This window comes from Genypterus blacodes, unplaced genomic scaffold (genome assembly GCF_046128005.1).
Source record: "Genypterus blacodes isolate CSIRO-AG114 ecotype Tasmania unplaced genomic scaffold, CSIRO-AGI_Gbla_v1 ptg000036l_1, whole genome shotgun sequence".
NCBI classification, from domain to species: domain Eukaryota; kingdom Metazoa; phylum Chordata; class Actinopteri; order Ophidiiformes; family Ophidiidae; genus Genypterus; species Genypterus blacodes.
Window position 1 is genome coordinate 2,009,606 of NW_027466849.1, and position 23,995 is coordinate 2,033,600.

The 23,995-nt window shown below is 45.4% G+C and overlaps 1 protein-coding gene across 1 annotated transcript in view; it reads right to left on the reverse strand.

Moving 5' to 3' along the window:
* Positions 1-23,995, reverse strand: part of prmt3 (protein arginine methyltransferase 3) — a 44,038-nt gene that overhangs the window by 1,570 nt on the left and 18,473 nt on the right. The window contains exons 11-15 of the mRNA XM_076147022.1: positions 22,001-22,079; positions 16,527-16,714; positions 15,295-15,381; positions 7,572-7,622; positions 6,767-6,854 (exon numbers count right to left, since the gene is read on the reverse strand). Of these exons, the coding sequence (XP_076003137.1) occupies positions 6,767-6,854; positions 7,572-7,622; positions 15,295-15,381; positions 16,527-16,714; positions 22,001-22,079 (493 nt within the window). The remainder of the gene's footprint in view (positions 1-6,766; positions 6,855-7,571; positions 7,623-15,294; positions 15,382-16,526; positions 16,715-22,000; positions 22,080-23,995) is intronic.

Here is a 23,995-nt window from a genome sequence, read left to right on the forward strand (position 1 = left end):
CAGAGACGTTTCCTGTCAGCTGTGAGACGCTGATGGTCGGTCGTTGTGAAAATGCGAGCAAATCTGCTGTTTAACGTGGGAACCAAAACGTGAGCGAGCGACATTACAATGACACTGAAGTCTGGTGTTATAAAAGCCTTCATGGGGAATCATAACATCACTAAGCAGCTCTTCATTTCACACTATGTAGCCACTTGTGAGGTACTTGAACTCTGATCCCAGCATGAGGGCAAAGGTCACCAGGATCTAGAGCTGTCCTCCACTAACCCTCCACTCAGAGTCACTGGAATCCATAGTAAAAGCATTCCTTTGTAAAACCTGAGGGTGACGCTTAGTTTGGCATATTTGCTTCACATTTGACTGTGGACTCACGTCTCCCTCCTCTTCACTGTCCTCATATCAGACCAGTTCAGATGCAGCATCACGGCCACAATCACACTCAAGTTTGCCAAAAAGGCCAAATAAAGGTCAAACTGTGTAATTGTTTGACCTTTGGTAACTTATGCTCACAACAAAATTTAGAGGAAGAAACACTGAGGAGGTTTGAGACCGGGGACTTTTACCCTCAAAGAACTTTTCCAGCAAACGACTTCCTGATTTTGCCACAGGAGACTCAAGCGAGTGTGTGTTCTGTGTGTGCGTGCAGCAGCTGTGTGAGACGAGTAGGCCTGTCCTCCCTGTGGAACGAGGCCCCGGTGCCTTCGCTCGCCCACCCACTCCCTCGCTCGCTCACACGCTGGCTGGCTGGAGGAGGAGTTAACCATGTGTGGAAATGAGTCGGGGAATGGAGCCGAGGTTTCACCGCCGCGTCGTACATCAACATGCCAGCGCCGTTGAGCGCGGCCGCGTCCCACCGGAAAGCGCCAACGTCTCGGCCCGCCGCTGCCTCTCGCCATGAAATTACGCCTGCAACACGCCACTCGCGTTAGTGATTCATTTAATCGGTTGTCATTTACATGTGGAGCATATGGATCACACGCTTTACACTGAGTGAAGGAGCAGATTAGGAGGAAGTGCTGCATGTGGCCCAGCAGGAGCAGAGCTGCAGCAGTCTGAAGGTTGATTTAGAGCCTCATTCAATAACAGCTCACTCTCATTACAGTTGATTATAGTTAATTTGTGTAGAAATTTATAGGCACTGTCAATTTTTTATGCTTCAAGTGACAAAATGTAACGATTTTCGAACAGTAGGAACAGTAACACCTTTTTCCTTGGGTGCCCTGTATTTGTCAGTTTAGGGGGGCGATGTCGCACAAGCTAAGGAGAACCTGGAAGTTATTATAGGGTCGTAATCCATGAAAAATCCACGCAACTCCAGTTTGGACTACGGACCTGGCTGAGTCAAAAATGCTCCAATTAAGAACAAAATGTCTCAGGCCTAGTTTTCCCTGAGTTGATGTACCAACATTGTAACACAATGATTTGATTGTCCTACACAAGACGCATGATACAATACCAAAACATAAATGTGGTCTCATGAGGACTGGGAATGAACCTGTGAAGGTACACGTGCGATCACAGAACTCAAAGACTCAGTCCATCTTAAAGTACTGGGAGAAGTTGAGCCGTATTCTCAGGAGAGCAAATTTCTCCATCTGACAGTGACGTGAGGCTCATGCCAACATTTCCGTCTCGCCTCTTCCTCCACTCCATGAATTCGTCACCTCTCACACCTTTTCTTGTTCAATAAGGAGCAGAAAGCGACGGGGGCTGACGGGCCAGTATATATCCCAAGCACCTGTCTGCAGACACCTAGACGCTGCCGCCGCCACGCGTGGTGCTGAGTTACAGCCTGGGAGCGGAGGCTTCAAACTGCCGCCGCTCTCGGCAGCTCAAGGACCTTCAGAGTTCAAAAGTAAGCGAGGGAGGGAGGGGGGGTGGGAGAGAAAAAAGTGAGGGAGGGAGAGAGGAAAAGTACCAGCAGAGAGCGACGGCACGACTCAGGTCAGAGGAAGATGAGGATGCTCATAAAAAAGGAGGAAGCAACTGGAGCCTGACGGATACGGGGAGTTTAAGGCCAATATGGACACAGAACTTTAGAGACAAAAAGCAGATTATTCCTTCTTTTCTTTTTTTTACATTAAAACACAACATAAAAATAATCCATTAGCTGCGTCTTTGTGATAAAGACGTGATGGTTTTCACCAGCTGAGCGCAAGATGAAGATATGACATCAAAATCAAACAGCAGACGGAAGTTTGAGACTTCTGCCCCTGACGAGTTTAGAGTCATAAACTTTACGCTTTTGAACTAAATGTTAAATTCTGTTCCATCCCAAGTGTCACCGAACAGTGTTTTAGCGGTCATCTCACAAATATGACATAATTGCAATACAATATATACAAGTACAGGTCTTGGTTTTGTATTTGTTGGACTTTTGATGCAGTGGTAAAGGAGTTAGTTCTGTTTTACTGAATCGATTTGGGTTTGCGCATGTATATCTCTCAAACTCGATCTAAATTCCCCCAGTGACTCCTATGTATTTCTACGGCGATCAAAGGTGGCCCCCCCCCCGCACGCACGCACGCTCTGATTGGCTGTGCGACTGCTGAGGTAACCAGGTCGCCTGATCTCGCCTCAAAGGATCATGGGAGTTTGCATCTCCAGCAAGACGCGTGGCCTCGTTTCTCTGGCGAAATACACTAAGTAGGTGAAGAGGAACGGCGAAGGGGAGGCGTCCACGAAGGACCCTCCTCTTCAATACACACTACAATACGCGACGTGAACACAGCGGCGCGTGACAAACGATTTGCCGTTTCATTTATTAAGCTGCCAGCCAGGAGTGTTTGCAGAGATGTTTTGTTCCAGCCTGCTGCGTCCCTTCTCACTCTCTCTCTCTCCCTCTCTCTCTGTCCAACTCCTCCTCCCATAGAATCACAGAGCTCAGAGTTTAATTACTGCACTCGCACAAACATCAAATTTCCTCCCCGTCCCTGCCACAATAAATCACAGTGGACAGAGTCTGTATTGAAACAAACCACCGCGTGTTTACGTCCGTCCCTCTCTGCAGTGGATCAAAGCCCGAGGTGCTTCTCAGCCTGGAGGAGGCCAGTGTGTGTGTGTGTGTGTGTAGTGAGTGTGTGTCTTGGTGTATTAGTTCTGTCTTCAAGGTGACTTTGGAGAGTTTTCTCTTAAACAGGGAGGAACTTTCCGTAAAGGACAGATGTAAAGGTGCTGGTGCAGTAATGGGTCAATGACTGACGACACTAAGGAGAGAATGACTGAAGTGAGCGGAGAACAGGTTTGAGAGCCTGCAGGGGAAGAGACCAAACTGATGGGCTGACCTGCCTGTGCTGCTCATCAACAGGTCAGTAACGGTACAGCCCTCTGCTAATTACCACGAGAGAAGCTTTAATGATCACAGTGCTTATTCAGAGTGTCTTCTCATGAATAAGCCAGTGTTTGGGATAGCTGTGGGATTCTTATGATGTGGCTTATCCGGCAATACATTAAATTATTCATTGACTTTGCAATTCCCAATTCAAAATAACTTTTACAACTAATTTTTGAACAAGATCTGATCACAATGTGAGCATTGAATTAAATCAAATTAAGGTGTGTTTCTTCATCTACATACTCTGGATAAACAGTATACATGTATACACTGCTTTGTTCTACTTAAGTTAAAGACTTATTTGCAGGTTTGAGGATTTTCATAACCAATTTACTTTGAATACTTGAGTACACTTGAATGTTAATACCTTTTTTGCTGAAGTAGAGATTCAGATGCAGGACTTTTACTTGTCCTGTGCACTATTTTAACATTATGGCATTAGTGCTTTTCTTAATCGTTCCTGCTGTTCTGGTTGTGCAAATCCGTCCCCACGTGGAATTTGAAGTTTGTGCTCTGTTCGCTAAGTACTTCTCTTTAATGAGCCTCCAAAGTAAATTAAGTGTGTGTGTGTGTGTGTGTGTGTGTGTGTGAGTGTGTGTGTGTGTGTGTGCGTATGTGCGTTTCTATATGCTGTAAAGCAGAGCATAGCAGCGTGGCATGCAGGCGGTGAGTGCTGTTAAAAACTCCAATTCTGCTTTAGTGCCCTGGAGGAGGCTGGGGAGCGTCGGGGTTCCAGGGTAGAGCGAGTACATCAATAACCTGCTGCCTGCTTGCTTGCTCGCTCCTCACTTCCTTTATTACGTCCTTTAATACTTCCTCTCAACTTCACCAAACACGGCTCAACTTTCACCTCCACACAGGCACATTTAGAGACACAGCCACGGGACAAAATGCCAACGTACATGAGATGATTTGAATTTTAGCTTGAAATGTATAAGAAGAGATGGTTTTCTTGTGGCTAGACTGGTTTAAAAACAACGGCATTTTGATTTGTCAGACTCATATGAACTCCAGACAGCTATCGATTCTAGAGTCACGATTACATCTGCTCACACACACACACACACACACACACACACACACACACACACACACACACACACACACACACACACACACACACACACACACACACACACACACACACACACACACACACACACACACACACACACACACAGACTCTTGTGTGTGAAGGTTGTGAACTTTTTGTATCTAGAGAAACACAATGTCTGCAATTGGACTGGTTCATCCTCCGGGGAACATGGCAATAACCAGCATGTGAACTAGTAAATGAGATCTTGGTATAATGGTATAATCCACTGAGGTGTGTGATTATCCTCAGCGCAGCACTAAATGAAGGAGATACAAGCATACAAATGTATCCCATGATTGTATAGAAAGTGAGGAATCTGATATTTATATTTTATAATATTAAATGAAAAACTGTTTCATATTTAACCATTTTATGTTCTCCAATACAAAGATGAAAATACTCTTAGTTGTGTGTGTGTTAGTGCGCGCGTGTGAAGCTACAGAAATGCATGCATTCACATATACATGCAGACAGATACAGGTGTAAGATATCTGTGAGCAGATGTCCCAGCCTCCCCCCCCTCCTCCTCCTCCTCCCCCTCACCATGTTAGCATGCTGCAGCGCTTCAGGAGCAGACCCAGCTGCCTTTATCTGACCCAGTGGAAAGTGAAGCCTGTGATAGTGTTGGTGCGGCATCAGAGGTTTTGACGCTCTTATCCGCCAAGCTTCCACCCAGCAGGGGGGGGTGGCGGCGGCGGCGGGTGAGGTTAAAGGGCCGCTGAACGTCAAGCACGTCCTTCCCTCTGCAGGTCGTTTATTACAGTAGGCTCCATCTGATTCGTGCTCACAGCCGGGACAGGCGGCCCCGGGGCCCATCCATCCCCGCATCAGCAGACACATGCACGATTCCCATTATGATAGCGAGCACGCGGCCTCTTAGGGCTGAGCACGCATCAGTAACAATAAGCACTGAATCATTCACCACACACCCTCACCTCCGCAACTACCAGAACTCATACCTACACCAAGGCCGCACTCTACCATCAGAGTTTTTGTATTTTCATATGAGAAAATGTTACGAAAGCTGGATCCAGAACTGCATTCAGAGCCGATGGTGACACAGCAGCTGATGAGAAACTAACATGACTTTTCCTAACATGGCCAGACCAGAATGTCCACTAAACACAAAAATATCAAGATAACTACATCTTTACAATGAAATACACTTGTTATGTCAATATTAACAAATCCTTTAAAACATTCCTGGACCTACACCAAAAGTTAATGACTTACTGATGATAATGGAGATTTTGGATTTGTCTAAGCTCTGCTTCGAAAACAAGCTGTTAAGAAAAACTGGAAATGAGAAGTGGAGAGCAACGACTGCTCCTTTATTTGACTATTATAAAGATCATAGAAATGTGATTATTGCATCATGTTTGACCTCTGGAGAGGCATGTCTGCTTGGAATGGAAAACACACAATCAACTCAGCAGAAACCAGCCAGCAAGTGAGCTCTGCTGTACTCTTCTGGAGCTGCACATTTATAACTTCACCCAAAAGGATGAATGAATGAAATGCCCTGAAACCAACGACCTTCTCAGCAAAGGTCAAGTGAACGTTCATCATCTTTGCAGAACGTGGCTACATCCCTCTGTGTTCCTTCTCGCACGGAGCAGTTTTTTTTCAGACTTTAAATGTGATGATAAAGTGGCTCCATAAATATTTCATTGGTCAGTTAAGTGCTCGGCATGTAAAGTGTCATGATTCAGTGGCCCGCGACCGGCTATCAGATCAGGTTTTACATGCCGTTTCTGATGGTGGCCTGTGATTTGGTTGTGATCCGTGGCTGTCTGTGTAAGTGACAGATAACAGGTGTCAGCCCGTCTGACTCCATCTGCAGCTCAGACAGATTACCTGCCTCAGCCCAGTATGACAGCACACACACACGCACGCACGCACGCACGCACGCAGGGGGGATGAAATGCTAGACTAAACTTAAACACAGGGGAGGAAGACGGATTTACAGTGAGGTAATGACAAATACCGGATCCGATTCTCATTTAAGTAAACAAGTATGAGTGGAATATGTTCAATGAAAGCACTGGAAGTACTGGGGAGCAGATTTACTTCACCTGTGAAATTCTTGCACACACTTTCAGTTCAATCCGAACGACAAAAGAAGGGAAACGTTTAAGACGAGGAATGAAAAATGGACTGAAATGAGGAACTAGATGTATGATGCATACCAAGATACCTGGTACAGTACCTCAGACAAATGCATATTTACCTCTGACGTGCAGAGGATGACAAGCAAACTCGGAAAATGAAAATACTCATGTAAAGCACCAGTATCCAGTTAGTAAGTGTGTCTGACACTCTGGTGGTTGACTGACCTGCCTGGACAGGAATCGGCTTCTCCAGCAGGAAGACCGTCTGCTTCCAATGTGTCTTTGTGACCTGAGGACCAGTGGAGAACATCACCTGGCGTGACAGACGTGGAAGGATGAAGCAGACGTTAAGACAGAATCACAAATCAGTCAATCAGTCTGACAGTAAAGTGATTTACAGTCTGCACAGGATGATGGATTACAGGCTAAATGACACTAATAAAGGATTCACTAAATAGCTCCTTCACTAAGTTCTTGTGTTTAACTCATTTTTGATCAAATAGAATCTTGTAACACTGAGGACACCATTTGCTGTGCTAACAAACTAGAGAGCTTTTTTCCAGAGCAAATCTGACTTCAGCAGCAGCTTTAAAACATCAGAAAACCAAATTCTCCCAAAAAATGCACTCAGTTCTGTAACAAGCATGAAAACAGAGAGTTTTACATTTAGAAACCATGTACGGAATTATAAATACAGATTCCTGTGCTACATCCATGGAGACGATGATTCCATGTCACATTTGCGGCGCTGCTTCTCGGTGCAGAGGGTAATTCAGCGTCCAATCTGTAGCATGATGTTTGACTCTCAGGTACAGGAGAAGGTGCAATTAAAAAGGCATGTTGACGTGCAGCTCAGAGAGCTCGGCATCGACTGTTCCAGCTGGCCGCCTCGGCTGGGTAAGTGCTTATATCAGCAGTTGGCCCTGATGGCCGTCGATTGCTAGCGAACGCCTCAGGGAGGAGAACACGCCAAAGCGTGAACGTAATTGAGTTTCCGTTAAATGGCCTGGCTGTTGCCACCGCTGCTTACCTTGTTGCCGCAGCCTTTGTCAAAGAAAATGTCAAAGTAGCCGACAATTGCCTGGAATGAAATATGAGGGGCGTGTTAGAATGTGACAGTACAATAAACCCCTGGATTTGTTTGACTACACTGCAACTCTGACATACAAACCTGAGAGAGCAGCAGGCAGAGCGACGCTAAAAGTAACAAGCTAAACCAGCTGAGAGAATGAGGCTCAGAATCCAGAGGGGCCACAGTTTTCATTCAAATATTTAGACAATTATTGACTTTACTGTTTTACTTTTAAAGCACGTAAACATTCTCATCTGGTCTCTTGTCTGCCATGCATGCCATTATTGTTTCATTAGGTGTGTGTGTGTGTGTGTGTGTGTGTGTGTGTGTGTGTGTGTGTGTGTCAGTGGTCTGTGGAGGTGCACTGGTGTGTATCCATGAGCGCTGTATTGGTGAAACGTTTTCTTCAACCTTCCCTCCTCTCAAAAACAACTCGGCTCCCGGTTCAGGCTGAGTCAACAGCACGTCCCACACGCTCTCTCTCACCTCATCTGGGAGACTTGTCACTGGACAAAAGACATAAATTATGTGGCCGCCGCCAACAGCATCGCCACAGTTTTGCTGACATAAAAAAAACAGCTCGGTATATCAAATTAGCAGAGGTGGCTTTTTTGGGGGTGACGCTGGTGTGAAGTGTTCTCTATACCGTGTACGTGTTTGCAAGCGCTCACGGAAACCACAAACATCATTTATACCCAACATCAGAAGCTCCATTGAGGTAGCTGGGGAGTCGACCTGCTGAAAGGCTCCATGTGCGTCTGCTCATTGTGTTCCAAAGGCTTCCTGCACAGCTATAAACCCATCTTAGTGGAAACCAATTCACACATCAACAACAAACGGAAGGAAAGTCCATGGCCAGAGCGCCTGGAGGTGACCGTCCTCAGATATGTGAGGTAACTACCACCACACCCCCCTCCCCCACCAGGCTTGTTTTCCTCCCATTTCTCCCCCCAGTGCAGGAGCGAGAGGCACTCTATCAATCTCAGGAGCGTACTTGTAGCGGCAATGATGCAGAACTAATAGCTTTTAATCCTGACGCAGCTGACAACTTGGAGGCCGGCTCGCCGAGACAAAGAAGAACCGAATCAATGTATGTAAGAGAGAGGGAGAGAGGGAGAGAGGGATGGGGGGGGGGGGAGAGAGAGAGAGAGAAGACGCAAGGGAGAGAGGAGGTGAAGACGAGGGAAACACAGAGGGGGTGTGTGTGTAGGTAAAGTCAGGTGTGACTGATACAGAATTGTTGATCCCAAAATTGATAACCAAGAGTAACAAAACACATTTCACTCTGGTCACTTTATTAGGCACACCTGCACAGTCCTCTGCTGTGAATCGTCCCTTTGAGGCGATAGAATGTTCAGGTTTTGGTTGATTCTGTGTCAGGAGACGTTGATTCAAGTCTGCGTTGTGTTTGTTTTTTAATGTTCTGCCCCCCTCATGTATATGAATGTGTGGGGCAGAATACTAGGAACACCCGTCATCCCCGCACAGGCCTGCATAATAGATGGGTCAGGCTGGAATCTGTTGAGGCTTCTTCATTTATTGGCTTTTTTATTGGTTGCAGCATTTGGGGAAGCAAACTGCCATCTGTTCACCGCTTCTGTAACAAATTCCCACAAATGGGATGTTTAATTTTTGTAATTGAGAGCAGGTTAGCTGTGATCATATTTCATGTGTATACAGTACACACACCCCGAGGTGTATACACACACACACACGCTCGCTCAAAGCCTCCATCGTTGATAATCACAATGCCGTCAGAGCGTGTGTTTTACACACCGCTCGCACCGCACCGACGCTTCAATCAGCCTTTATCAACTCAGACAGGCAGGGGCGGCGACGCTGGAACGCCAGAAAAGGACCCAACGTGGATAAAAGAGCATGTCAACCCAATGCAATTATGGCTTTTAATGAACGCCACAGTTCGCTCAGTGCCGAGGTAATTAGGGAATTAGCCATAATTACTCGTCAGGCGAAGCGGCTTCACCTCTCTCAGCCGGAGAGGCAGAGATCGTCCTCGCCGTGCCTCCGCGATGACAACGCCTCGTAAGCGAGATTGATTGTCACTTCTGAATGGTGCAACTTTCGCACGGCAGCGGCGCGACGGGCAATTAAAAGCTGGGAAAGTTGCACGCAAACAGCAGGAGTTCAGCGCCTCCGACTACTTAGAAGAAGAAAGTCAATGTCACTGCCTCATACATAACACACAGAAGATGTGAAAGTGATGCTCCCCTCAGATGGACCGTATCAAGTCTGAACTTTGCAGGTTGACTTCGTCGACACTGTTGGGGTCTCTAAAAATGTCTTTACGATGGTTTTAATGGCTTTGGCAGAATTCAACCATTCACTCCAGCAGAGGACTGAGGAACTGATGAAGCGAATAAAGAAAAATCTATTTACACTAGAAGACAAATTGAAGTTCATAACACCAAAGGCAAACTTAAGAATTCATACTTCTGACTGGAAGTAATAAAATAATAAATCTGCCTGGATATATTTGCCTTCTTTCGATTTTTGTACCTTGAAACAACCAAAATAATCCCTTGATAATGTTTCACTTAAAACCTTCACTTCCTCACTTAAAGATATCCGTTTAAAGGAATCAATTAAATCAGTTGAAGCATGATTGAGTCATTGTGAGGGTCAAATTCCGTTTGTAATTAATTATAAGAATCCCCACCTCCACAGGGTTTCATGAATGGTTGGGTCTAATTTAGGAATTGTAGCTGTCATTCAGATGGGTTAGTTGGCTCCACCCCCTCCCTCACATGGAGTCTGAACCCCAACACTGACACTAGTTTGAGGTCATATACTGTATTTACTATATGTTGCCCTGCGGCCTTATAGGGTTTTGGCATCTACACTCATGTTGGTGCTGAGTTTTCCAAAATTGTGACACTTTCACACGGAGAAGAGCAACCATGTCGACCACCATGGATCCAGCATTACGTCATGCTCCGCCGCGTCCCTAAATGTCCCGTAAACAGCTTCCTGCACCTTCCTGTTCGCCATCATAACTACGTACATTCATCTCCAACATGTCACACTTTACCTCCAACAAAAGACAATAAAAGCAGTGAAATATTGCTGGGATATATAGCGGCCGAGACAAATGTTCGGACTTGCAGGTAAAGCAATAAAAGAGCGAATGGCCAGAAATTGCGTGAAATATCAACAGTAAAACATTTTAAAGACAATCCCGGGGACAGAATTTAGCTAATCTGACCTGTGACAGCGGAGGAGACGATAAAGACGAGTACAAACAAATAAACAAACAAAAAAACTCAAATTATAGCAGGATTACTGTCAGTAAAAAAGATACATGAAGGGTAGAAAGTTTTTACTTTCGAAAAACTCAAATACTTTATAAACTTGGGGAATTTTAAGAATCCAAACTGTGCTTTATGTGTGTGTGTGAACCTTTGTGATCACTCATACACGTGTTACACATAAACTAAACTAACTAACTAAAGCAAATCCTCTGTATGCATGCATGTGTGAGGATTAGGGAAGAATGAGACAAAGAGGGAAGCAACAACAAGGAAAGGTACATTTACAGCAGGCACACACACACACGCAGAAAATGGGACAAATCAAAACGAGCGCTTTTCATTTTCATCAGCATTTAGCCTTGGGCCCCGGCTCTGTCTGTGATAAGTGATGACAGTGGGCTTCCTGGCGGCCCACAGAGGAGGAGGAGGCTCCGCAACACTGCAGCGCTCCGGCCCCCCATTCACCGCCAAAGCACACGTGGGGGTGGGGGTGGGGGGGGGGGGGAGAAAATTAATAATTATCATCATGGATAACACCAACAGGGAGCAATTCATCATCGCGCCCCTTTCGCCAGGCTGTGTGTCAGCGAGCCGCGTGGCCCGGCCAGATACTATTATACGATGGCGGGGGACGCGGGGAGGAGGGGGGGGGGGGGGTCCGAGGGGGTGGGGGAGGGGAGGGCTAATGCGCTTTTGATGGGGTTTATCCAGGCGTGGAGGCTCCAACCACGACCACCTCACGGGCAACGGGCTTGGTTAGTGTGGATTCTCTCCCTCCCTCACCCCTCTGTCTCTCCGCTGAGGAGGAGCACCAATGCGCCCGGAACTGCACCTCCAGCTGGTGTAAACTCACGGTAGCGCTCACACAATCACACACACGTGCACTGTAACCAATGGAGAAGATCCAAGTTGGAGTTATATAAGGCAGACAATTCTGAGCCACGCTGGCGGGACCATAGCAAAATATTGGACAAGTGAAAACTGGAGGGACAACTCTGCAGGGTTTAAACCCGTACAACTAGTGGGGATAAGAAACAAGGGAGGAACATGGGATCTAAAGCTAAAACCACAAACACAAGTCTTGGGCGTCCTGTGCGGAATAAGAGCGAGAGAGAAAGTTTGGGATTTTTCCATTAGCAGTTCTTAACGTGGTGAAAAAAAGTGTCCTTGAGGCTGATGAGTTGCCTCCTCTGTCAGTCTCGAAGGCCATTTCCTCCCCCTGTTCTATTTAAATTTGATGGAAAGTAGGTGAGAGATGGATTTCCTCTGCAGCGCCACAGTAGCTTTGTCAGCAGCAGAGGCCACAGTGTTTCAATTAATTACAGACTCAGAACTTCATCTGCCCTGAGATCATCTGCAGCGCGTGAGGACTGAACGGGGGGACCTGGTCTACTGTGCCATGGACAGACTGGGACAGAGAAGAGGTGGAGACAAACAAAGCAATTTCCAATACATTCTAAATTCTCCAGAAGAAGAGTTTTTTAATTAATGTATTAATTGTGGGGGTTCGAGGAAATATGTTTTATAATATAAACCAGCAATAAGTTATTCTTTATTTCTCAAAATGTATTTATCGTAAAAACAAATTATGCAAAAGTTAATTTGTAATTGAAAAGCATCTACATAATGTATTATTTATTATCTATCAATTTATATAAATAGCATGGGAGATGTAAAACAGATGGGATAAAGAGAGAGAAGGAAACAAGGATGGAGAGAGAAAGAGAGGGAGTTTGTCTTGTGTGTGTGTGAGTGTGTGAGGCGCGCAGACGCAGGGGTTGTGCTATTCATTTAATGCAAGGTTAGGCAGGCTGAGCTGATGAATGGACTGTCGACAGGAGAACAAAAGCAGCCGCTCCATCACAGGACAGGAGGCACAGCACCTCTCCCTCAGCACTCCACACACACACACACTGGTCCAGGAGCAGTTTATCCTTCACACACACTCCCCTTAACTACGACCGTGCAGGCGGAGCCCAATACTGACTACAGATCAGTTATCGGTGGCGTGGTAACACCAGGTCAATAATCCATCTGGGAAGCCTCGGCTAAGCAGGCTGAGCGCTAGAGGCGAGGGACGACCATGTGGACTCTTCAGCAGTGCTACCGTGCAAAACATCTGAGGAAGAAAAGCTTAAAATGCAAATGGCTAAGACGAATCTGACAACCCGATTAAAACACAAAGCCCCCAGAGCCATCAAACCTCTGCAAAGGACGCCAACAATTTGAAATCTGGAGTTTCATCAATATGCATGCTCATATGCTCCCAAACAAAATGCTACGGAGCGATCAATGTAGGAAGACAGTGACATTTGATTTGCTGCATGTTCAGGAGTATTGAGCAATGTTAAGTTGAATAAATGCCAAAATAAAAATCTTCTATTCCTCAGTCCAATTTGACTCCTGAGTAGAGCCCAATGTGAGTGTGAGCAGCTGTGCTTTGACTTAGAGTTGGACAAAGGCTTTAAATCGCCTAAACGCCTGGATGATGGGGTCAGATGTATTTCTCGCAGGTCCAAATTCTTGGTTGGCTCTATTGCATATCTGAGAGGAGCTTGTGAGCCGATTTCTTCACAAAAGTCAAACAAAAGCATTTCCTGAAATTAGCAATTCACACGAGCACTGTGAGTTACAGCAAAAGAGCAAAGAACAAATGGGATGTAAGTTGCTTGGTGAAGGTAATGATGAATTACACACACACACACACACACACACACACACACGCACACGCGCACGCACACGCACACGCTAACTCGCTTACACCAGAATCCTAACGTGACCGTGCTCACATCCTCCCAGACGCAGAAACTGGACCTATTCAATTACGGCGTGGGGGGAAGACAGGAAAAATGAAAGGCTGTTTACAAATCCCATTAAATCCAGCGGCCTTAGCCACGGAGCACAGGACAGATAATAACCAGATATTGATTATCCATTAAACCAGTGCGGGCCCGACAGCACGGTGGCACTGCAGCGCGACACACAAAGCCCTGCCGACACAATGAGCTGCTTCTTCTTCTGTTGTTGTTTTACAGACAGATCACCTCTCACAATGCAGAGTGGCAGAGCCTGCGGTGCTGAGGCTCTCTGCTCTCGCCGACAGGTCACCCAGAGTATCACAGAGAGAAATGTGCCGCGCACACTGGAGGAGGGATTCAGGTGGCGGTTGGGTGGGAGGGTGATGATGGTTTCTGCCAGCACCCCACAAATAGACTCATAAACTGCTATCCCTGCTATGCTGCCTCCGGGCCGACCCCTTACCAAAGTTACTTCTAACGCGATTTGCGACGCGCAGACAGGACCGCCTGAGCGTTACTCCCCAGCATTTATTAAGTAAAAAGTCATTATAATCATTTAGTAATGGCAGCAGAGAGCCTCTTACATTAAAGCTTGTTTGCGACCTCAACCATTCGTCTTTTAATTTTGGATTTGCAGGAGCCCACTCGACTCTGTGCTGCTCTGGCAGATGGATGACCTTGTTTTCTATGAATTGGGGTGAGTGGTGTCCTCTTGCAGCAGGAAAACAACTTCACTTTTAGGGCGTGTAGGACATTAAAGAGCCGTAAAAAAAATCAGTTTGAAATGAATCCATCCAGCTTCAAAACACAGTGCAGGTGAATGGAATTTGCATTTAAATTGGCACATATTGTACAGATTTCCAAGCTCTTTTGTTCGATTGAGGGTCTATTTACAAACATTTGTCACAATCTTATACGCAAAACCACACACTGATCCACTTTTATTTGCTCCTGCTGCAGCGTTACCGTGCACACCAATGAAACATGGCGGACATTGGCCAAAGTGCTCACTGGCCGCCTCTTACTGACCGTGACTGTGTGAGTGATTGTGTTGTAGTGTGAAAGGCATTTCAGCGCATGGCGGGCAAGAGGGCCAAGAAAGTTCACTATAAGATCAATAACGCTGTAATTTGGAGTCACATTAGCCTCGCTGCTCAAAGGATCTAAGTCCATTTGAAACTCTAATAAATATCCAACAGACAGACATCAACTTAAACACAGGAACAAAATCCATCAGCATCTACACACTGATGCCTTTGCTGTCAGCGGTGTCTGATTAATGACAAACACACAAAGCTGGATGTGTAAACTTTTACTCCGGGTCAAGATTATGAGATTTATCAAAGTAAATGTCCTCATATGTTACCAGCATTGGCATGTCTTCTTCTGCTAAATAACCCTTAGTGAGTAGCGACGATTCAATTATGGATCTTAAATAATCCGTATTAACAGTACGATCAATGGAATTCCAGATTTGTATGTGGACATTGGTTGACGCAAAATGATAATAATACTCTCAAGTGATCCTAAATTGATTAAAAAACAGTCCCTGGGTATTTGTGGATATACTGAGAAGAGTGTGTGTGTGTGTCTGTGTGTGTGTGTGTTACTTACAGTGCAGTCTGTGGTGTCTGTTATCTTCAGGCAGAAATCTGATACAAACTCCAGCTCAGACAGACACACACTGTTACAGTCGATCGTCTGTGGAGAGTTAGAAACACAAACGTAACGTCAAAACACTGCGCGGCACATTTCACATTGCGTGTTGCACTCTAGTTCAGCTGTGTGTGTGTGTGTGTGTGTGTGTGTGTGTGTGTGTGTGTGTGTGTGTGTGTGTGTGTGTGTGTGTGTGTGAGAACAAATGGAGCCCCAGACACTTAGTCCATTGTGAAATATCTGTATGTTAGAATACAAAAGTAAATACGGCACAGGGTAGATTTGAGATGTTAACGCTCAAAGAAACACAATGTGTTTTGCTGCTCTGGCCCAGAGAAAACGAATCTGTTCTACAGGAATTTACAATTCCGCAAGAAGGCTCTCAATTTTACGGAATAGCAGCCAGCCTTAATGGAATGTTATTGGATCGTGTCAACGGCAGGCAATAGATGAGAACCCGTGTAATTTGGGCAGAGGGGCTGTCTATTTTTCACTGGAGGGGAGAAACTATCGATTAGATGATTCAAATTCCATTACATCAAGCGCTCCCCTCATTCATCACGTCTAGAGGCGGGCGGAGGACATGCTACTTAGCAAATAGGCCAACCGGGGAAGAAACAACAGACACAAGGGGAGAACAACGTGTCTGCAGTGAGAGTTCCAGAAAAGGTGTGTACACGGGTCTGAGATCTGTGTGTGTGTGTGTGTGTGTGTGTGTGTTCTCCCATCAGCTCAGTGAAAACTGCTCTATCCACAGGGGGCTGAGAATAATGAAGTTTCCTTAAGAGGAACTTAAACAAGGATTAGACAGATCAATCACGCAGTGCTACACTACTGTCTCTCACACTCACACACACACACACACACACACACACACACACACACACACACACACACACACAGGCACGCAAACACAAAAATGCACAGCCATACACACACACACACACACACACACACACACACCTCCAGGGCCTTGTCTGTCTCTCCACAGCTAACTCCTGCTCCCACTCTCTGTCAACAGCTTGGGCCCCACAAACTCCACATTTCTCCTGTGTGTGTGTGTGTGTGTGTTGCTATTTTAACAGTATGGAACACTACCGAAATACTGGAAAATTGCAGTTTCACAACGGATTATTATTATGGGGCCTTCCACGCCCAGTGCATTGCGGGTCAAATGTGCCAGTGTGTACCTGTACGACTGCAGGTTCAGAGATGAGTGTTTCTGCTTTCACCACTTCCACCGCGGCCTCTGGCACAACAGCCGCCTTCATGCATGCCATGTTGAAGCCGTAGACGTCGTCCCAGAATGCAATGCGGTCGCGGTGCCTCTGCGTATCTCCCAGCGCTGCCAGGCTGATGTTGCAAAGGTCCGGATAGACTGTGGACAAAAGAGGAGGGGGTGGGGAGTGACGGAAGTTGCGTTTGTAATTTGTGTTGTGAACATTTCAGCACATTCCTACACGGTTTGGTGTCGGCGAGTTCACTTTTCTTTGTTGCAAATGCACCAAGAGCGACATCAGGTGAGAACAGCTCCTCATTTAAACGTGCTGCTGCGTCAGGACACGCAGCCACAACCCGAGGCATGAACAGATGCATACTGCGGCTCTAAATGTGCATTAATGATGAATGAATAAACCTTGGCCCATATATTCAAACATCTCAACTAGTACAGCAGCCATAACACTGAAACACCCTGAAGTCTTGACAGCTGAGGCCAGACACAAGTCTAAAGGGCTAAACTAAAGCACCCATAATCAGTTAAATAGATGCATTCTGCACGTTGTACCCTTGTCCTCCTTATGTACTTTGTACTGTTATATACTTTGTTCCCCTATTGTATGTACTTCGTACCCCTTATTGTGTGTACTTAATTATCTGGATGCATTCTTGCTCGTTTTCTATTGCAGTAGTATAGGTGATTTCTCGTTCTCGTTTCATTCTGTACTGTAACTGTTGCACAGTAATTTCCCCCTGGATAATTAACTTTTATCTTATCTTATCTTATATATTCAGATAAAAATAGTACTCAGAGAAAGACCAGGAAACACAAACTTTACCATCAACGTTTTTGCAGATCATTCATTTTCAGAGAGGAGTGACTCACATGACAATTACACATTTATGAACTTGGAAGATTGGAAACCGTCAGGAGCGGCTCTTGCGTCTTGTGGGCGTGGAGGTTTGCATTCATTTCATGAGGCCACGCTAACGACCGCATCCATCACGCGCGCAAACACCATCGCCTGATGACCACACTGTCCTACTTTCATACTTCAGACTCTGTGTTTACTGAGAAAAGGCTCAGAGTGTAAACCTCATTAAAAAGGTAACAAATTCACTGCTTGAACAACTGAGAGAACTGTATAATGTAGATACCAACCACGAGAGCTACAAGAACATTTTTAAGTTTGGCCTGTGGGTGGCGCCAGGTAATGCCAAGTCCTTCAATAGAAAGAGTTTATCCTCTGTGTGACGGCCATATGACGTACCTTGTCAAGACATTTTTGCTTGCAATGCCACTACATGTGAGTCAAGACATTTAGATTCAACCTCTGGGGAATCGACAGATGGACAACCGAAGAACCTTTCTGATAATGTGACAGAAAACTGGCTCCAGACGCAAAAGGGAGACTTGAGTCACAACGAATTACTACACAGAACTGTATTGAACAAATCACTGTTAATTCCCTTTAAATAAACAAAGATAAAAGAGAAGAAGTGTTTTTGGTGCCAAAAGACAAAGACAGAGTCAGCACTCGGCTCCAATTACTACAGCTGCAAGCTGAAAATCAACAAACAAATAATGAAGTAGCTATGGACCGAGACCTCAACGGTAACAGCCACAACACAATAATCATACTGTAACAACAATGCTACTGCAAGACTAAGTACTTAGAAAGCACACACACACAATGCATTTTCCTCGGTAGAAGGAAGGCGCTGGTCACTACAAATGTACACTATATACTAATTTCTCTATTTTAACGAGGACATGTTTGTTGGTGCTGGGCCTATATGGTCATTATGCAGCTCCACGTATTACACAACAGTAAAAGTTTATTGAATTAACATTAGCCATGTCCCAAAATGAGCATGAGACATCAGCCTTTAATGCCCTCTCACATGAACAGATTCCTTTGCGGGGTTGATCTGCATGGTGATTAAGTTGGAGCGGAGACGCCTGAAGCCGCTGATATTCCTACTGTGAAGTCACATTAGCCAGCGTGCAGGTCCGGGGGCTCTGCTCGGGTCCAGAACACACTCCATGTGAAAAGAGAGGAGGCAGGATTATCTGGATAACGTGAAGCCCCAAAATACTAGATGGGGCCTTTGTTTACCTTCACAGAAGACAGAACCACACTTAATTGGCAGAGGCCATGATTTGAGCCAGGTCTTCTATTTGTAATTTCTCATTTTATAAGTAAATTAGCCTTTACACTGGAACTCTAACTATACATACACCACTGTACAGTATGTCCACTGGGTGAGTGATGTCACTCGCTTGCATACTTTGTCACTCTGGAGCAGTAAATGCTACATCGGCTACACTAAATACAAATAAATGTATGTAACAGATTATCGTAAAATACTTGAAATCTCCCTTTGAAGGTGTTTCAGTTCATCCTGCCCTACACATGTTAGTGCTCCCCGTCACGTAACCTTCCACACGTCACACAATAAAGTGTGTATGGATGGATGGAGACAGCTCAGTGACGGGCAACTCCTGGCCTCTCATTATTAGCCAAAGCTTGCCTGTGACCCTGCGGGTGTCACCGTAGGTAATGACAGTGAACGAACACGAACGAACGAACGCGCACACACGCGCACACGCGCACACACACGCACACACGCACACACACACACACACACACACACACACACACACACACACACACACACACACTCATTTTACTCTGATTACTGAAGTGAGTGAGAGTGCGTGCTAGGTGAGCGGGGAAACGGGAGCTGCTGATTGGGCAGAAAAAGACAGGCCTGTATGAGAGAGAGAGAGAGAGAGAGAGAGAGAGAGAGAGAGAGAGAGAGACTTGGTGAAAAAGAGATGGAGAGACAGATAGGCAGAGGAGTAGGTGCTTGGGGGGGTTGATGCTATAGATGGAGAGAGAGAAAGACGGAGAGGAAGGGTGGGGGGGTGCACGGGCGTCCCCAGATTCATGGCTTTGACATCTGCGTCCTTCTCGACTCGCTGCTCACAGCCCGTTTGTCACCCACCAACCCCCCTCCACCCTCCCTCCACCATTGGTCGGCTGTGAAAGGGTGGGAGTCAGTGAGGGAGGGGAGCTTGGGACCAAACAGATCCTTTTTCCCTGGACGCTGTGCTGTGCCAGGCAAGCAGGGAGACATTTAAGGATGAAAGGGAGGTTAATGTAGTGGGGAGAATGAGGGAGCCGGTGTAACGTTCTTCTAATGTAGCTTAAACACACATAGAAGCAGCAGCAGCAGCAGCAGCAGCATCACTGCTGCAGGGGTGTAAGGCTGGACTTCAACAATCAAAACGGGAGAAAAAAATCAACTCAGGAATAGAAGTTGAGAAATGTAAAGCAACAGAAATGCTGAATTAAGATGATCCTTCAAGATTGCATTAAGACATTAGTACACACACACACACACACACACACACACACACACACACACACACACACACACACACACACACACACACACACACACACACACACACACACACACACACACACACACACACACACACACACACTCCTGTGAATCACTCCCCCCCCCAACCCCTTCCAGGCGCTGCAGTAGTCCTCTTTGGACAAAGTTGTAAAAACGTTCAAAACCAACGTATAGAAATAACCCCAACGTGAAGCAAACAAACTTTTTATTTTCACGAGTTTATGTTAGCCAACTAATTTAGGGTGATCTCAGACAAATGCTATGCTATACTATTTCAGATCATGAGTAAGCACCTGGTGAACTGTGCCCTACCAATTCCTCAAAAGGTGTTCAGACGTGCCATTAATTTGGTGTTCCCTGATCATCCGCCCTTCTTGTGAAGGGCTGCTGACCGCCCATATGGTGTCGTCCCACTTCACTCAGGTCACACCATCACCTGTCCAATCTCCATCACTGACAGAGCTGTTTTACTAAGGTTGCCATCATTGCAAGTGTCCATCCAGCAGTGTGTGCGTCTGTGTGTGAGAGTGTGTGTGTCAAAATATACGTGTGACCTCCCCCTGATGTCCCAAGGAGCTACTAAAGGCAGTGTGGTGGAACCATTGTCAGGTCACATTTGGCACAAGCCATTAAATCTGGTCAGTGGCAGGGCTGGGATGTGCTCACACTCACACACACACACACATATACTGTTTTGTTTTGTATTTGTGGTAATACAGTCTAGTTCCGATGAAGCTTTAACAAATCCACCAAGTATTTTCCTATTGTGATAGTTTATTGTGTTGAACGAGGCACTGATGATTTCAGGTCTTATTCTGAATATTAGTGTATCTATACTTTAAACGCAGCTGAACCATGACAGAGGTGTATAGAAAATAATGCAACTACAGAACCTAAGATGAAGTACTGTGTGTGTGTGTGTGTGTGTGTGTGTGTGTGTGTGTGTGTGTGTGTTTGTGGCGAGCACGCAGGAGACTTGCTGTCTTTAAAACAGCTGTTTGTGAGGCAGTGAGGTGGGATGCTGAGCCTCCCCGCCGCTCTCACCGTTCTCCTTCAGCTGTTTGTTAACCCGCCTCCGGCATCACCCAGATTAGAAGCTGAACGCTCCATGTACATTCATGAAAATTTAAAAAAAAAACGGTTTGCCACAACTAGGACGCATTCTTGTCAGAGGTCAGCAGAAAAAGAAAAAGTTTCAAATCAGTATATAGATTTTTTTTAACATGCAGTTAATATATTTAGGGGCTTTACTTTACATTGATGTTAAAACTGGAGGTTTACGCCTTTATAAATACATCCACTAAGACAAACCCCTAAAACCTACACGGCAAAAGTCTAGAATAATTCGCCCACTGAATATGTCTCCTAAAATGCTACAGTGTTGGGAAAAAATCAGGCAAACATTTTGTCAAATCAGCAAAAAGGTCTAGACAGACATTTTCATTCAGTATGCACAGTAGATAAACACATAATTCAGGATCGAAATGTTTTGTTTAGAATCCCTTAATGCAGTGGTTCCCAAAGTGAGGGGCGCGCACCCTTGGGGGGGCGCAGAGCTATTGCAGGAGGGGCACGGCACGGGATTGGAAGAGGAGCGATATGAATAAGTACCGCCTCAGGTACTTATACCCCCCGTCAGACCGATCAGCCGACCTGACGGAGGAATGAGAGACACGTATGGGGGAGCGCAACAAAATTCAGATCTATAAAAGGGGGGCCCTGCAGAAAAAGTTTGGGGACCAATGCCTAAATGTATATGAATGTTCATGGCTAATTGTTTGTCTGTTTCCCCTTATATGACACTGCAGGTGTTATGTAGTATCCTGCAATAAGTTAAAAAAAAAAACTTTGGCGGTTCTGGAGTACTAAAGACTAAAGAGTGTTGTCAGTGCAGTCATTCCATTCCAATAATATATATGGTTTAATTTAAACAGCCATCAAAACATCTGGATCTCAATTCCTTCTGAGTTTAGGATAATAAGTATCATCTGATTTGTCCTTTGTGACCTACCTGAGCCTCCATCAGCCAGGTAACAGTCTCTGGCATACAGGACAGAATCCAGCATGGACTCAAACAGCAAGAAGTAGCCCTGCAGGGGGACAGAGGAGGAGGAGAGAAACATTTTGAGAGCAGACAACAAAGGCGTCTTGTGATATCTGGAACAGCTTCTTTCCCAATTCATGGTTGTTAATAAACATGCACGGGAGGAGGGATAACCAAATGTCACACAGTGTATTTCCTAATTCAACGTCAGAGCTGTGGACCTGTCAATGATCCGTGTCTGTGAATGGAAGCGCAGTGCCCACTTGATCCACCACCCAGCATGCATTGCTTTGACCCTGCCGGGACCTGGAGTTCTGCTCCAGCAGACGGCACATTAACCGTGGTATTATTCCATTAATGCTGAAATTGAGTTCTGTCCACATGTTCTTGGCGTGGACAGATACTGCTGACATATGCCTTTTTCTACCTGTCAGCTCCTCTCGACAGCAGAGCGGCCAGTTGGACAGAGCGTCGTCCCCTTTCAATATGTTTCTTGTGTGTACAATGTTCAGGCAGGCTAAAACATATGGGAGGACATCCTTCTCCATCTGGGACAAGCAGGTGGAGCAAAACCAGTGGCTGCACATTTCACTGTAACTGATGACCCTTATCAGTCCTTTTGAAGCTGCAAGAGCACCTATGGGCCTCGTCAGAACAACACCCATCTGTTCTCTCAGATCTGTGCTTATAGATGAAAAAAGGAGGATGAAGAGGCGGCGAGAGGAAAAGCTGCTGCTGCAACGTTGTCACTTCTATTTCTAGAGTGTTCCTACATTGTGGCATTGTTACCTAGACAAAGGTTAACTATTATTAGCAGTAAAAGTACCTAAGTAGAAATAATCATTGTGAAGAAGAGTTAGGTTTCACTCTTATTATTCATTTCACTATTCATTATTAGAACGCCTGACGAAGGACAGGAAATGAAGACGGAAGTAAAAGTAATGAAGGACAGAAAAAGGACAGGATTAATGAAGAATGTAGGGACACATAAAAATCATTACTGTAAGAAATAAGCACTTTCACTGTTATAAATGCATCAACAGGCATTTTTATGTTGTAGCTGCTTGAAGTGACACTATTTCTAAACTGTATAATGTTTGCCTGTTTCAGCTATTACAATGTGTCAAAGTCTATAAGCCTTGCCAGTGTTTTGAATTTGTACTCTTGACCTTTACTGGTAACAACTGCAGAAAAAGTATCAGGAATTAAAAACTACAGTACCGCCACTTAAGGGTGCTTTAAGGTGGTGGAGGAAAATTATCCAAACAAAATCTAAATACTCAAGGAAAGTAGTGGCACTTAAACATACATTTAAAGTACATGTACTTAAGTATTAAGTACTTAAATATGATAAAGACCGATATCAGTTCAATTAACCAGCTTGTTTGCTTAGTTAAGCTACATTTCTCTTTTTCCCCCTAAGCTTAATTTGGATGCTCTTGTTTATTTACATTTCAGAGACCACTGGCTGGACATTCCCACTGTCTTGGGATTTTCTACAAAGCGGAGCAAGATGTAAGCTGCTCTGTAGGGATGCAATGGATGAGATTTTTGTTGCGTATTAATCAGCTTGATGGAAAATATACGGCGAGAAAACAGCAGGAAAAGGGGTAGAGTTATCTCTTAAGGAACCTCTGTGCTTGAGGAACGGCGGAAAGAAGGTGAGGTCAGAGCGAGGACAGGAGATAACAAATGGAGCGGTCAAGGAGGGGACGATGTTTGGTCTCTGCGTATGGCAGAATGAGAGAGAGAGAGATACACAGAAAAAATGCTGAATGGTAATTTACAGAGATAAGAGCTTTATCATTCAAATAAAGACGACCTTTCATAGGAGAGAGAGAGGAGATGAGAAGCAAGCGGCAGGGAGAAACCGTCCTGATGTATCACTCTGACCATCTCTGCAATGGAGGAGGAGCTGATAATGATGAAGGGGATATAACTGACTCATCTTCCCACGGCGAT